Source organism: Somniosus microcephalus, chromosome 16 (genome assembly GCF_052327205.1).
Source record: "Somniosus microcephalus isolate GS21.2 chromosome 16, FLI_Smic_1.0, whole genome shotgun sequence".
NCBI lineage: Eukaryota > Metazoa > Chordata > Chondrichthyes > Squaliformes > Somniosidae > Somniosus > Somniosus microcephalus.
Window position 1 is genome coordinate 10,231,521 of NC_141002.1, and position 16,951 is coordinate 10,248,471.

The following is a 16,951-nucleotide window of genomic DNA, read 5'->3' on the forward strand; positions in this document are numbered from 1 at the left end:
CCGGATAACAAGGTTTCCTGTAACTTCCTTGCTTTTATACTCTATTCCTCTTAAAAAAGCATATTGGATCCTTGGCTTTATTAACAACCTTCTCAACTTGTCCTGCCACCTTCAAAGTACGTACATCCTCATGTCTCTCTGTTCCTACACCCCCTTTAAAATTGTACCATTTAGTTTATATTGCCGCTCCTCATTCTTCCTACCAAAAGATATCACTTTACACTTCTCTGCATTAAATTTCATCTGCCATGTGTCTGCCCATTTCATCAGTTAGTCTATGTCCTCCTGAAGTCCATCACTATCCTCCTCATTGTTCACTACATTTCCAAATTTTGTGCCATCTGCAAACTTTGAAATTATGTCTGGTATACCAAAGTCCAGGTCATTCATATACATCAAAAAGAGCAGTGATCCCAAGTGTCCCCTGAGAACCACCACTGTATACTTCCCTCACATCTGAAACAATCGTTCACCACTACTGCTTCCTGTCCCTTAGCCAATTTTATATCCACGCAGCCACTGTCCCTTTAATGCCAGGGCCTTTAATTTTGCTAACAAAGTTCCAGAGAACTGCCTTTGCCCATGGGACCATACGCAGCAGGAGACTGGTTGCCTTCAATGGGGGCGTTATTGGTGGAGGACTGTCGCCTCCCGACCTGACAAAGGGGTCTTCACCTGAAACGGGTGTCTCTCAGATGCCAATTAACCTTGCATGTATTTCAGCACTTTCACTTTTACTTTTGTAGCTTGGGACAGCAGGCTCACAGCTGCTCTCCAAGGCTTCATCCCCAACACCATATCAAAGCATTATCTTTTAGCCAGTGAAATTGCAGGCTAACTACTCCTATGACCTAATCCAGAATTGTTACATTACATTTCTACAACTTTCCTCCTTCCTCAGTCACTGTTGGCTCATTTACTCCAGGAAAGTGTGAGTGGCAAATTTCTCCATGACTAATATGAATAGCCCTCTGTGACTAGATACACTTTACAGACAGATACAGGAAACTTTTTTTTTTATCCGGCACCGACGGGACCGACGTGGTGCCGGTTCATTGAAAATTCCGGATAACCGAAAGCTATAGGGAAAGATACGGAGAGCCGAGAGCTCCGTATAAAGCAACAAACCCTGTTGCTTAGCAACAGGTTCAGAACAATGGCCACAAGTTCAAAGCGTCTCTGTAGCTTAGCAACAGCTGCAGCCACACCCTTGCACAGCAACAGATCGAGCAAGGCAAGTGCAATATGAAGTAAAACTTACCTGAACCTACTCCTGAATTTTGCCGGTTAACCGAGATTTCCGGTTATTTAGGTGCCGGTAAATCGAAAGTTTCCTGTATGTTGCTTTACTCTTTCGTCTATGATTTCTCCTAATTCACTTGCCCTCAAATCTAAGATTTCAAAACCTCCAGATTAAGAGCTCAAACACAACTCACTATAAAGCCCAAGATAACCAGAGAACTTAATACCACACTCAAATTTGGAAAGCTCTTCCAGCATCTCAGTCTTGGATAGAAAAGAAGAAAAAGCTTGTGGCCTTGGTAAGTGACCCTACGCCTTGGAATGTTTGACGATGTTAAGAACATAAGAACATAAGAAATAGGAGCAGGAGTAGGCCAATCGGCCCCTCGAGCCTGCTCCGCCATTCAATAAGATCATGGCTGATCTGATCCTAACCGCCAATCCACTATCACAGAACCAGCTCCTGATTCTAACAGAATTAGACACACGAAATAGGAGCAGGATCAGGCTACACGGCCCCTAGGCCCGCTCTGCTACCCACAGGGCCATGACCGATCCGGACCTAGACTCATGTCCAAATTCCTGCCCGCTCCCCGTAACCCTCAATTCCCTTGACTTCTAGGAAACTGTCTATTTCGGTTTTAAATTTATGTAATGATGTAGCTTCTACAGCTTTTTGGGGCAGCATATTCCATGACCTACCACCCTCTGAGTGAAGTAGTTCCTCCTCATCTCAGTTTTGAAAGAGCAGCCCCTTATTCTAAGACTATGCCCCCTAGTTCTAGTTTCACCCATCATCGGGAACATCTTCCCCGCATCCACCCGATCCAACCCCTTCACAATCTTATATGTTTCAATAAGATCGCCTCATTAATCTGAACTCCAATGAGTAGAGTCCCAATCTACTCAACCTCTCCTCATATGTCCATCCCCTCATCCCCGGGATTAACCGAGTGAACCTTCTTTGTACTGACTCGAGAGCAAGTATGTCCTTTCTTAAGTATGGACACCAAAACTGTACGCAGTATTCCAGGTGCGGTCTCACCAATACCTTGTACAACTGAAGCAATACCTCCCTATTTTTATATTCTATCCCCCTAGCAATGAAAGCCAACATTCCATTGGCCTTCTTAATCACTTGCTGCACCTGCATATTAACCTTTTGAGTTTCGTGCACCAGGACCCCCAGATCCCTTTGTACTTCAGTACTTTCCAGTTTCTTGCCATTAAGATAATAACTTGCTCTACAATTTTTCCTGCCAAAGTGCATAACCTCACACTTTCCAGTATTGTATTCCATCTGCCAAATCTCTGCCCACTTACTTAGCCTGTCGATGTCCCCTTGCAGGTTTTTTATGTCCTCCTCACTCACTACTTTCCCTCCCATCTTAGTATCATCTGCAAACTTGGATATGTTACACTCGGTCCCCTCCTCCAAATCGTTAATATAGATTGTAAAGAGTTGGGGACCCAGCACTGACCCCTGCGGAACACCACTAGTTACTGATTGCCAGTCTGAGAATGAACCATTTATCCCAACTCTCTGCCTTCTGTTAGATATCCAATCCTCTATCCATGCCAGAATATTACCCCCAATCCCGTGATTTTTTATCTTAAGCAATAATCTTTTGTGTGGCACCTTGTCAAATGCCTTTTGGAAGTCTAAATACACTACGTCCACTGGTTCCCCTTTATCCACCCTATATGTTACTTCCTCAAAGAACTCCAGCAAATTTGTCAAACATGACTTCCCCTTCATAAAACCATGCTGACTTTGTCCTATTAAATTATGTTTATCCAAATGTCCTGTTACTGTCTCCTTAATAATGGACTCCAAAATTTTACCTACCACAGATGTTAGGCTAACCGGTCTATAGTTTCCAGCCTTCTGCCTACTGCCCTTTTTAAATAAGGGTGTTACATTAGCAGTTTTCCAGTCTGCCGGGACCAAGGCGCTATATAAATCTAAGTTGCTTTTGTACCTACAGTATATTTCCATCTTCCCCCGCCCAATCACTAACTTTTTTCTCCTATCAATGCTCCTCTCAACTTTCATTTCTTTTAAGCTCCCAAGTGCCACCCTATGTGGTCTTGCTCCTCTGTATTGCAATCAAGAATCATTGCACCAATCTGCACTCTTCAATGGATTCATTCCCAGAACCTAAAATCTTGCATGCTTCAGTTTTCCCTCTCTCCCATGATCTTCAGACTTCTGAAACCCAAGCTTTGGATCGGCAAATCATTACCTCTCGATTGACCTCACTTTCTCCTCTCTACCTCGATGCTATCCTACTCCATGGCCCTTTAACGCGGTTGCAACTTTTTTTTTGGGGGGGTGGGCGTGAACTTTCATGCATGACAAGGTTGAAACCTGTTCAAGTTGCTTTAAGGCGGTCAGCACAGAAACATCTCTGTGCCTGCTCCAGTTTAACACAACTTAGTAGGACTTCTCTACAACTCTGACTCTTACTGTTCTGTAGGTCATTACTCTTTACATGCACAGTAAACCACTGATAGCAAATAACTCCTGTGTGGAATCCCCCCCTCAATTCCTACAAAAGATGCTCAACAGGTGACCAATAAGGCTGCAGACTCTGTGCTGAGCTTGCCAATTTCAGCCTATAAGAACAGAGGTTAATACAATCATTCACACTATTCCAAAGGACAGAGAGGGGGAGAAAAGACCCAGTGCTGTCAATCCAGACAGGCACGCAGAGACCAATGCTAGAGGTGTGTGGGTTGATGCCAGATGAAGAAGTTATTGTGCCTGGCTGAAACGACAACTGAAGCTCACTGTTCAAAAAAAGGACCTGTGTCAGTACCATAACCTCTGCTCTAGCATTCCGTCAGGAAAATAAAAGAAAATGAGGGAGAAAACCAACAGGAAAATGAATGGTTAACTGGTGCAACCTTACCTGTGAACCTGCATATGATGTGCTGTTGTTGATGACAACTTTATGTATTTTACCGAACTTCCCAAAATATTCTGGCCGTTTTAAAACCTGGTTTAAAAAACAAAGATACAGAGTTCCACTGGTGTCCTTCAGTCCCATATGAAGACCAACTTCAATTCAAAGTCAGCACAAGCTTAATCAGTTATGGATCAACTCGAAGAAACACTGAATGTGACTCTAGGTTTTGGAAGAGAATATAAAACTAATTGCATTAGCAATCAGCAAAACCTTTAACTTTCCACGGATACTAGCCGAGCCAGTAACAAGAAACCACCCGTGATTGAGCACAGAATACATTTCTTGGCTAACAGGAATTCTCAGTAGTTACAATTCTGACAGGCACCCAGAGACCATTGCGAGGGGTGCATGGTACATCTTTTAAAGCCAGGATTGCTGCTTATTTCACTAATGCTAAGGGTTTGAATGTAAACATATCTGCTGCTGAATTGAAGTCCTTTCAAAGAGAGTCAAAATTAGCCATTAGCAGCTTCAAACACTGGGTGCTTAAAAACCTGAAATTTCCATGTGTCTGCAACACAGACAAGTATGGCATTCAGTCCGCGTAGCACACAGACAAGTTTGCAGTGTGTTTAAGCCCTGCTGTACCATTGTCCTGCTCTATATCACACCCAGCGTCAATGCAGTTCAGAACTTCGCATTTACAGAACGTGTTGCAGTACGACATTTCTTTAAAACAAGTAATTTTTAAAAAGGGCAAACACAAGTTTGGGTCAGTATTTTCAGAGGGCATCCTGTCCTCACCTAAAGGCTTACATGTTTGTATTGAAGGATTGACTGGCCAGAATTAACTTGCTAAGCATGGGCCATTGTGCATGGTAGAAGTGGTCAAAAATTGCTTTACAGTTTGACAGAATTTACAATGACTGAAGGAGGATATTAAAGGAGGAAGCGGAGTACAAAATGCCATGCAAATATTTGCTAAAGGAAATTCCAAGTAAATTTATCATGGGACTTTTACCATTGCTGGTGTGAGATGCCTGCTAACGAGGGTACCGAAAAGGTGCTCAGTCGTAGTACTCTCGCCCAAGTCAGAAGGTTTATGTCCCACTTCAGAGACTTGAGCACATAATCTAGGCTGACATTCTGCGCAGTACTGAGAGAGAGACAGAGAGAGAGAGAGAGAGAGAGAGAGAGAGCGAGCGAGCTGCACTATTGGTGGTGCCGTCTTTCGGCTGAGATGTTAAACCAAAGCCCTGTCTGCCCTCTGAGGTGAATGTAAAAGATCCCACGGCACTACTCAATGAGAAGGAGTTCTCCCAGTGTCATGGCCAATATTTATTCCTCAATCAACACCCAGAACAGATTACAATAGCAAAAAAGTGGGCGGATGCTGGAAACCCAAAATAACAGAAAATGCTGGAAAAACTCAGCAGGCCAGGCAGCATCCGTGGAGAGAGAAACAGAGTTAACGTTTCAGGTTGAAGACCTTTCATCAGAACTGGAAAAAAAAGCAGGAAATGGAAAGCAAGTTTAGGGGCTGGGAAAAGGGGGAGGGGATGAAAGAACAAAAAGGAAGGTCAGTGGTGGGATAGAGAGCAGGAGAGATTAAGAGACATCAAGAGATATTCAAGGCGAGCGGAGGTGGTAATGGGACAGGTTAAGGAACCAAGGATGGCTCGAGATGAATTGTGCTGGCAGAATGAAGGACAGCTGCCATGTGGGAGGGAAGAAAAAAAGGCCAAACAAAAAGTGTGGATAAAAAGTGATAGGGGCCGAGGTTATGATCTGAAATTGTTGAACTCTATCTCGAGTCCAGAGGGCTGTAGAGTGCCAAATCAAATGATGAGGTGCTGTTCCTTGAGCCCAGAACAGATTATCTGATCATCACATTGCTGTTTGAGGGACTTCGCTGTGCGCATAATGGCTGCTCAGTTTCCTACATTACAACAGTGACTACACTTCAAAAGTACTTTATTTAGTGTAAAGCGCTTTGGGATGTCCTGAGCTTGTGAAAGACGCGACATAAATAGAAGCCTTTCTTTTGCTCACCTCTGGATCTGCTAGCCGCTGTGATAGACCGACCACAAAGACTAGATTCTTTTGTACAACGCGTACGCTGGCCAGATGCTTGCGGTTCTCTGAGATTTTCTGTTTCCGCTCATTCTGCTTTTGTTTCTTCTCGTTTTTTATTCTCTGTAGCTCCTCTTGAGAGAGTGGTTTGTAGACTGCAGGATCTTCAGGGTAGGGCTGGATGGGCAGAAAAAGAGAACACAATACAGCGTTTATGAAAGCGGCAAGGAAAGATTTGGATAATCACACAATATTCTATCCTGCTTCTGCGAATAACAGATTCCACGTGAGCATTTTGGTGCCACAAAGTGAAACACTGGGCAAAGGTTTATTCGTCAACCACTGTGTTGCGGCTGTAAACTTAAATTTGGAGCCTGCCACTGGAACCCTCCTTAACAGTTTACGGTATCTTCCATTTGATCTTATTCAGGAACATGAATATAAAGCAGAACTGGATTACTCCACACCTGAGAATGAACCGCAAGACAAATTGAGCATGCATTGGGACAAGGCCAGCCATCAGCTCACCCCAACTTCACACAGTTTGCACCAGAGGGAAAGGTGCAAACCACACTAGCAGGTTAACTCACTGCGTGGTGCACACCGATACCTGGAGTGAGTGTAAGGTCAGAATCTAAATTATTGGGGTCCAGACGGCATTGTGAATGAAGAGCTTAACCGTTTTCACTGGATCTAGCAGTTGCACACAGTAAAGCCATTTCATGTGTTTTGCACCGGACTGCTTCTGGGTTGGAGCAGTAACTGAGCAACACAAAATGCACAAATGGAAGTGCACACTGGATTCAGTGCTCACTGCAGGTACCCAGAAGATCTCTTTGGTCCCCTGCCTCAGTGAAACAATTGGCTTCCTCTGGCTTATTGTGCAGCTTGATACCCACGAGAGGTGCAAGGCCCAACTCTCAGCCTGCAGTGATTCGGAAGGACGGAATTCAGCTCCAGTGCTCGGGCGGCATAACCAGATTGGCAGGTTTTCTGGTGCGAGCCTTGCTTGCTGTCGTTTTTCCTCAGCAAATGCCCCAATTAAAAAGGGACAGTTGAAAGGCATGGGGCCAGTAACAAGCGCCCATGCTGTACTCAAATTATACCTGAAACAGGGGAAAAATTAGGCTCATGTTATGCCTAGAGTAAATCAGGCTTCGCTCGATCTAGTTACCTCTCCAAACACCGCAAGTGTCTCGGATCTCACCGTACGTCATTTCTTTTTTGTGAACCAAATACAAATTTCTCGCTTCATTTGGTACATAATACTGTGTCCATGAAACTTGAACAATTTTTTAAATACTATAAATAAATGAACCAGGGCATTTCCTTTCTCCCCAGTCACATAACTTGGTGTGGTCCATCAAGAGACTGTGCTGACTTAGTCCTTGGGAGCTGGGTGGATATGCTTCTTTGCATTCATTCTTGGGATGTGGGTGCCATTGGCCAGGCTGGCATTTAATGCCCATCCCTAGTTGTCCTGGTGATACAAGAGTGGCTTCAGAGGACAGTTAGGAGTCAACACATTGGAGTTGGACTGGAGTCACGTATAGGGCAGCCCAGGTAAGGACGGCAGATTTCCTTCCTTAAAAGCAGTTTAGATTTTAATGACAATCTGACAGCTTCATGGTTACTCACTTTAATGGATCACAGCTTTTTATTTCAATATTTTTAAAAACTGAATTCAATTCTCAAAGTACCATGTTAGGATTTGAACTTACGTTCTCTGGATTATTAGGCCAGGTCCCATAACATAACCACTACACTGCTGTACTCCCCATCAATCACTGCTAAATATCAGTTGATGCACACTTCTCCAAATTCTTCATGACGACTACAGAAGGCCCAGGACTGGCCCTTGTGGAACTCAACGTTTCATTGCCTCCTCAGCAACAAGCTGCTATCATTTCCCACCGCCTTCTGCCAATCTAGATTTCATCCAGAGTGAAGGTATTGTAATTGCATAAATGCAAAATATATTGTATGCATGTATTTTTAAAAAATACAGTGACCATGTCAGCATACAACCAATCGGGTTACAGCTGCCTGACATGTGGTTTCTCTTAAACAAGCTTACTTTTCTGCAGGCTGGACAGAGGCCGTTCTCGTCTGTGCGTATACGATGCCAACAGAAACGACAGATCTGATAGCCACAGGTGCATGGGAAGAAGTTTATGTCGTCGATCTCGAGGGGCTCCATGCAGAGGGGGCATTCGACAGGGTCCTCTTTTGTGTCGGGGCTGCGAGACATCTTCAGTGTTCACAGGATGTTCAACTTCTCACCAATTAAACTATACAGATCTGTGCGTGTTTCAGGCCTGAAAAATCAACACAAAGAAACATTCGTCACAAACAAGTGATTGGGGAGCAAATTCTGATGCTTACCCGTGCGGAAAACAACATATTTAAAAACCACTAGTTACGAAAGCCTGTTTTGCCCAAACTATAAAGCAATGTAACCAAGGAAGTCAAAGGAAGCACCAATTGAAAACCAATTGCTACTGGGGATGCTGTTTAAGCAGCACAACTCTCAGCCAGTTCTGTAATTGTGATATTGCAGAACTTAAGTCCTCTCACGTTTTCAACAATGGCAATCTGAGCCCAACGTTGTCACTGGGCTTCAGTGTACTGGTTCCATCGCATTACTGAAAGGCCAAGTGCCTGTTGCAGCATGATATCCAGAGTTAAATCTTGCGATTTCTATACATACATGTGGTATGATTTGCTTGCCAAGTACTGCGATTTTGCGTTGAACACTCGAGGCAGTGAAACTACCAGCTTTGAGCAATACATCACTTGTCGTGTACTTGTCGTAGTTATGAGGAAAATTCCACTTCAGCAAATATGCTCTTGCACAATCCATCGAGCTAAATTGCTCCCGTCACAACTAGGGACAGACCTGCACCCACCAGTTCTCAACCACAATGCTGCAGCAGGATCTTTCCACACACAACTCCAGTTTGGACTGTATGAATCTGCAATTGTACTGCTGGGTGCTTCTCAGCTCAAGCAAACAATTTCTAACATCGTAACATTCCACCTCACTGAGCGCCTCGTGACAACACTGCGTACGCAATACACTATCATTGTTCAAGCTTGTTACTGGGGATTGGTGTGGGGGGCAGGGAGAGAGGTGAAGAGATTAATTATTTTAGAGCTCCACCGACTGCCTTATTAATTTGGGGAATCCTTACTTTAAAGGCAGGTAAGTTTACACAACCAGAATACAGATTTCTGTACACTAATAAGCCAAATCGGTTTCAAGCTCTGCTGTGAGGAAAGCTCCTGCAAATACCGACATACTCCCAGGGACCTCAGAGTCAGACGATCCCAGTTTGTAAAACGAAGCAGTAGACAGCTCACCAACATCCTTGAAATTAAAAATTTTAATCTTGAAAGGGAGCAATCCATGGGATAGTCCACCTGGACACAGATTTTATGCTTGCCCATGACGACACTGCTCCCTTTCTTGGGAAGGGTCGAGTTATATGGGTAGAGATTTCTATTACCACCAGTACTGCCCTGTGAACACCAAACGGGGCAGCTACTTTTTCTCACCTTGCCAGGTTTTACTCGACTATAACAAGGGACAGCCCACTGAATTCCGGACTCTTCCATGATCAAGAATTAGAGTCCAAACACAGCTCCTGCAGAGTGAAGTGCCGGCTGTTACTGGAGCGCCTGCAGCACCACGACAAATACCGTCTGTGTTCCAACAACACCCAACTCGCTTCTGGAACCACGAACCCTCCAATAACTGGATGATGAACATTGACTCCCTGCCCTGACTTTAAAACTTAACCCAGTGCTTTCCAAACACAGCTCCTGTATCCATGTGGCAACCGGAACAAATGAGTAAGAACATTTTATATTGTTATCACACTTCTGCTGGAGAAATTAATGGGACTGAAAGCTGATAATTCCCCAGGGCCTGATAATCTGCATCCCAGAGTTCTAAAAGGGGTAGCCATGGAAATAGTGGATGCATTGGTTGTCATCTTCCAAAATTCCATAGATTATGGAACAGTTGCTGAAGATTGGAGGGTGGCAAATGTAAACCCACTATTTAAAAAAGAGAGAAAACAGGGAATTACAGACCGGTTAGCCTAATAGTAGGGAAAATGCTAGTCTGTTATAAAGGATGTGATAACAGGACACTTACAAAATATCAATGGGATTAGACATAGTCAACATGAATTTATGAAAGGGAAATCATGTTTGACAAACCTACTGGAGCTTTTTGAGGATGTAACTGGTAGACTAGATAAGGGAGAACCAGTGGATGTGGTGTATTTGGGTTTTCAAGAAGGCCTTTGATAAAGTCCCACATAAGAGGTTAGTGTGCAAAATTAAAGCACATGGGATTGGGGGGGTAATATACTGGCATGGATTGAAAATTGGTGAACAGACAGGAAACAGAGTAGGAATAAATGGGTCTTTTTCAGGGTGGCAGGCGGTGACCACAGGGATCAGTGCTTGGGCCCCAGCTATTCATAATGGCCCAGAAATTCGGGTCGGGGGCTTCCCGCGGGTGCAAGCCCCCGACCTGCACTTACCTTGCGCGCCGGCAGTTGAGCTGTAGGGCCCCGTGGAATTCCGCTCCAGGGCCTGGCCCAGCTGCCGGCGTGCTGTGCTTGCGTGTCCCAGGGGCGTAGTTAGCGCGATGTGCCCCCTGGGATCACGTGGGCCATGGGCAGCCAATTGGCGCAGGGAAAAGCCCATTCATAAGTAATGACAGGAAGACCTGTCAAAATTTATAAATACTATGGCCCCAAAATAGTAGTAAACCTTCAAATAAATTTTAAAAAAATCACCACACTTTTTAAATAAACTATAAATTAACTATTTTAAACAATTAAATCAAAAAAAAAATAATTTTATATTCTAACGGGGCTGAAAATAAACTTACCTTGCTTTAAAGTATTTAAAAATAATAAACCTGTGGGGAAAAAAGTTTTAATTTTAATTAATTGACCACTTACCTTTTAAAATGCAGGCCTTACGCCTGGTTTTTACATTTCTAAAATCTAAAGACTTAGCCTCACGGAAAAACTTGTAAAAAAAAAACGTAAGTTCAAAGCGCACGCGCAGACTCTCCCGCACACGCGTTCGACCTCTGAACCCCTTCGTTCAGAGGAACGGAAGTGCCGGTTTCCCGCGCATGCGCAGTGCATGCAAGAAACCGACACTTCCATCGGGCCCACGCGCGAGTACCCCGTGCGTACTCACCCGCGGAGACCAGAATTTCTGGGCCATTATATACCTCAATGATTTGGATGAGGGAACCAAATGTATTATTTCCAAGTTTGCCGACGACACGAAACTAGGTGGGATTGGGAGTTGTGAGGAGGATGCAAATGGGCTTCAAGGCGATTTAGACAAGTTGAGTGAGTGGGCAAATACATGGCAGATGCAGTATAACGTGGCTAAATGTGAAGTTATCCACTTCGGTAGGGAAAACAGAAAGGCAGAGTATTTTTTAAATGGTGATAGATTGGGAAATATTGATGTACAGAGGGGCCTGGGTGCCCTTGTACACCAGTCACTGAAAGCAAACATGCAGGTGCAGCAAGCAGTTAGGAAGGCAAATGGTATGATGGTCTTCATTGCAAGAGGATTTGAGTACAGGAGCAAGGATGTCTTACTACAGTTATACAGGGCCCTGGTGAGACCACACCTGGAGTACTGTGTGCAGTTTTGGTCTCCTTACCGAAGAAAGGATATACTTGCCATAGAGGGAGTGCAGCGAAGGTTCACCAGACTGATTCCTGGCATGACAGGACTGTCGTATGAGGAGCGTTTGGGTCGACTAGGCCTGTATTCACTCGAGTTTAGAAAAAGGAGGGGATCTCATTGAAACGTATAAAATTCTGACAGGGCTAGACAGACTGGATGCAGGGAGGGTGTTTCCCCTGGCTGGGGGGGTCTAGAACGAGGCGTCAGTGTCTCAGGATACGGGGTAGGGCATTTAGGACTGAGATGAGGAGAAATTTCTTCACTCAGAGGGTGTGGAGGCCAAGTCACTGAATATATTTAAGGAGATAGATAGATTGAGACAAGGCATATGAGAAGAGAGCGGGAGTATGGTATGGAGCTAGAGGATCAGCCATGATCATATTGAATGGTGGAGCAGGCTCGAAGGGCCGAATGGCCTACTCCTGCTCCTATTTTTTCGAAGCACATGGGATACAATGACATCAAGGAGTTACTTCTGGATCCAACTGATCAGACTTTTGAACTGCAGTTTAAGAAAGAACCTCTATGCGTATGGTCATGGTGGTTTTATCCCATAGAAAATGTCAAGTATACAACTTGTATTTATGTCCTCCAGATATCCCAAAGCACTTCACAACCAATGGACTATTCCCTGCAGTGCAGTCACGTACATATTTGTGGCCAATTGCACACAACAAGGAGCCACAAACAGCAATGAGATTAATGACCAATTAATCTGTTTTTGCTATTGTTGAGTGCGAGGGATGCATGTTGGTCAGGGAACACGGAGAAAACTCGCTACTTTTCTTCAAATAGTGTCATGGGATCTTACAAATCCACCCAAACAGGATGGGCCTCTATTAACACGTCACCTGAAGGAAGACACCACCACCAAAACAGTGCTCCCTCAGTTATGCAATCAGCTATCTGCCAAGGCTAACCTGGAGGGGGCACACAACCTGCCCCAGAAGCAAGGGTGCTACCAAATGAGCAAAGTTTCAAGGAATGATGCGGTTTACAATAAACTGCTTGGCACAAGGTATTCTCCCCAACCAGGTGGGTCAACTCATGACATTTAAAGATTCTCTTCCACGCCTCCAACTTTCTCTTCTTTTCAAAGCATTCACTCCGAATTGAGATACAAAACCAGACACACTGGGCAGCTTCTTGGAGTCGCGCCCAAGTGGTCATTCTTCAATTGAGGCCAAACGGTGGGTGTTGCCAGCCTACTTGACTGTGAAGAGCATCAATACACAGTCTGACTATCTTCACACAACACAGTTCCCAGACAGAACGAGAAGCTTGCTTCATTCTTTTCCTTCCCCAACAGAGGCACTGAGGCAAGCTATAATGTCCTGGGCTTCCGCCCTGGTTAAAAATCAGCAAATAGAGGATCAACCAGAAATCAAATGAGGACCTTCTGGTCAGTATGGTGATGCCTTTACCCAGCTCATGTTTGTACAGCAGATTTATTTTATGCTCACGGTGTGCATGTCAGAATAAAGCCTGCCTCTACTTCTGGCATCCAGCATCAGCAGGAAGAACTCCCATGTCAGCTAAGGTTTCCTCTACTCTGCCAACAGTATGCCTTAACCCTCAACCTCAAATAGTAAACTCCATTGCTATCAGCATGATTTTTTCAATCTCCGATATCAGGCTTCCTCTGGGCCTTCCAGAGTTAGACTGCAAACCTGCTAAATTAGTGTGTTAATGGATTACCATGGGCCCATGCCCACTAGGAACTTGGCCAAAGTGGAGAGAACTCTCACAACCAAAAGGTTAAAAAAACAAAACCTCGCTTATCAGCCTGGGCTGGTTTTACACTGGGTGATGGCAACAAAACAATGCATCAAAACTGCTCTAACTGCAATGAGGTACCCTAGGAAAGGCACTTGCGCTTCTGCCCCACCTCACCTCACTTGCAGTTGAGGCTCCATCATGCAGCCAAGCCTCAGTCTTGTGGCTAATGCCAAGAATTGACCCAAGCATGCAGATTCAACTGTCTCCTAGCCAAACAGTCACTGGTTCAGCTCCGACACAAAACGTTCTCCGATCCTGTGTTACCGGGGAATTCCGCAACTAAGACAAACTGATGTGCCTGGGCGGCATCTGTCGTAAAAACGGAGGTTGCGTTCTAGCCAATTTTGTACCAAAAAATCAGGAGGACTGCATCATCAGGGAACCTACGGTGGCAGTCGTGCTATAACAGATGCCAACTGAAAGACTGTTCCGCCTGCAGTTTACACAATGATCTCTCCATTTGTCCCTTCACAGAGCATTGAGGCCTCGACTATCGACTGCTTCACGCGTTTCCACACACACACAAATTCTCCTGGCTACATCTGGAAGTCCAAGTTAACCATAACCAATATTACGGCCTGCTTTCTTTCCCCGCTGAACAGAATCACAGTGAGGGAGGGGGTGGGGGTTGTGTGCTGTGATGCAGGGCCCTTTCCTTTTCTGGAGAGTACGGTATTTTTAGCACAGCTTGCAGTGAGTACAGAAAATAGCCCACTTTCACTGATGCAAGCATCTTCCAGTTCATACTTCAGTGAGTCAGCATATCTCGTTAAAAGAAGCAACCAAACAACATAATATTTTATACCAACAAACCGAGGTAGGTGTCAGCTGGGGGGGGGGGGGGGGGGGGAAAGAGATGGGTTAACATGTCCAATGGAGACCACCCAGTTTCCTTCCCTTTTCTCTGACAGATGCCAGTCGGCATGCGGTGTATTTGCATTGTTATCTGATCTCATCTTCCTGCTGAGATTTCAGTCTCGCACATGGAACGACTCAGGCTTTCAGACCAGTACTGAACTGTTAATATTTACTTGTGCATTTCTACACAAGTACTGCCCTACCCACAGCAGAGTGACTTGGATGAGGTTACATTTTAAAACTCACTGCTCCAGAGGCTTCACCACTGAGAAATGCGACCCCCCACTCCCTGGAGTTAATCACAAAACGTGGGACAACATGGAGATAAAACTTGAGTTCAGGTGGTTTAATAGAGAATAGTGCACATGCAACAATGTGGAGATAAAATCCCTATCGATTCAGTGCAGGAAAGCCTTTGTAAGCACGTATTGTTTGCCATATGGCTGTCCACGGATTTTTTTCATATTTAAATCGTGGATAGTGGAAATTTAAAAAAAGATAGAATGTCTTCCACCGTTACATGAATGACTACCTGAATATACATTCGATTGGACAAGGGTCATGGTTGTTCTCCTGGAGCAGTGGGTGCAGAGACGAGGTCAACATCTCGCCCATCAGGATCGATGACTCTTGCTGGGTACGATTTCACAGGGACTCTCCACTACCTCCCACAAGCAGCATTCTCGATGCTCGAGTCGAGTGAGTAGCGACAGACTATTTGGTTGGGGAGTTTATCACAGCTGATGTGTGATCCTGCTTTCGCCCACTAAGAGCGAGAAGGAGCAGGAACCATGAGATTTCTTCCACCCACCCGCCCCCAAGCTCAGGGGAGGCCAGCAGCAACACCAACTGTCACCGCAGCAGAGATCAGTCAACAGAGCAGAGTGGGAATTGAAGCTGGGACCTCCCACTCAGTATGGCTCAGCTACAGGCTGCCTTCACCACTGGAACAATTCTAGCGATGATGCTGTGACAACAAATTGCCGTTCCAACAGCACCTTCTGGGAGATGCAGCCGCTCGGGGATCATCATTTTGTATGAGCTGGGTTTGACTGGAAAGGTTTGAATAATATTTGTGAGCATTTCCAGTAGTTGGCAGTGCCAACCTTGGTCGCTTGACTTCGTAACCCAAGAGTCAAATTGTGCAGATTTGTTCAAGCCAAACAAAAGGGAAAAAATTCAATGGCATTCTTCTCCATCTACTAAACTGGCAGCAAGTGCACAGTTATCATACACCACCAAGACCAGAGGTTTGGCTCAAGTTGGAGAATACGGTTTTCACATCAGTGCCACCCAAGACAACTGAAGTATCAACTTAAATTATGTGCTAAAATCCAGGGCCTGCACCAACTCTCTAACCCAGAAAAATGACTGCTATCAAGGTGAGCCACATCCATAAAGAAGGTTAGCGCAAAAGTGCTAGAACTCAAAGTAGGTGGCGATCTGACCTCCCAGTGCACTAAAGCCAACAGGGGTGATAGCAGCTCCAGGATGATCTTACTCCACGTCAGATGCAGCATCACTGCGCCCTGAAGCAAAGTCTAGTTTAAAGCGAGTCCCAATGTAGTCCAATGAAACATCTGGCAAAGTTACATCATTTTCTCACTCTGCACACAGTGGGTGTTATTTGGGGGTAAATTATTGAAATGGATAGGACATAGAAACATAGATAGGAGGAGTAGGCTATTCGGCCCCTCGAGCCTGCTCCGCCAGGTACCGGATACTTGGATCAATGCTTCAAGTATAAAAACACCCTCGATTACAACAGAGTTTCAGACTCTGTCCTTAGTGACTTTCCACAACGAAAATTTTCCCCTCCGTAAGTCCATAAATATATATAAATGATCTAGACAAGGGAGCTAGATGTAATATCTCCAAATTTGCAGACGACACAAAGCTGGGTGGGCGTGTGTGCTGTGAGGAGGATGCCGAGAAACTCCAGGATGATTTGGACAGGTTGGGTGAGTGGGCAGAAGCATGGCAGATGCAATATAACGTGGATAAATGTGAGGTTGTCCACTTTGGTGGCAAAAACAGGAAGGCAGATTATCTGAACGGCAATAGATTGGGAGAAGGGGAAGTGCAACGAGACCTGGGCGTCCTTGTACACCAGTCGCTGAAGGTAAGCATGCAATTGCAGCAGGCGGTTAAGAAGGCAAATGGTATGTTGGCCTTCATAGCAAGAGGATTCGAGTACAGGAGCAAGGATGTCGTGCTGCAGTTGTACAGGGCCTTGGTGAGACCACACCTTGAGTATTGTGTGCAGTTTTGGTCACTTCTCGGAGGAAGGATATTCTTGCCATGGAAGGAGTTCAGAGAAGATTCACCAGGCTGATACCCGGGATGGTAGG

The 16,951-nt window shown here is 45.0% G+C and overlaps 1 protein-coding gene across 9 annotated transcripts in view; it reads right to left on the minus strand.

Moving 5' to 3' along the window:
- The window catches only part of cnot4b (CCR4-NOT transcription complex, subunit 4b), a 171,261-nt gene that overhangs the window by 95,981 nt on the left and 58,329 nt on the right, over nt 1-16,951 (minus strand). For 4 of the 9 annotated variants that reach the window (XM_086008598.1, XM_086008596.1, XM_086008597.1 and 1 more), the window contains exons 1-4: nt 13,857-14,350; nt 8,305-8,545; nt 6,207-6,404; nt 4,158-4,244 (exon numbers count right to left, since the gene is read on the minus strand). In XM_086008598.1, coding sequence (XP_085864724.1) covers nt 4,158-4,244; nt 6,207-6,404; nt 8,305-8,478 — 459 coding nt within the window. In that variant the 5' untranslated portion in view covers nt 8,479-8,545; nt 13,857-14,350. Of the gene's footprint in view, nt 1-4,157; nt 4,245-6,206; nt 6,405-8,304; nt 8,546-13,856; nt 14,352-16,951 lie in introns of those variants that run through there. The other 5 variants (XM_086008595.1, XM_086008592.1, XM_086008599.1 and 2 more) reach the window with 4 other exon arrangements.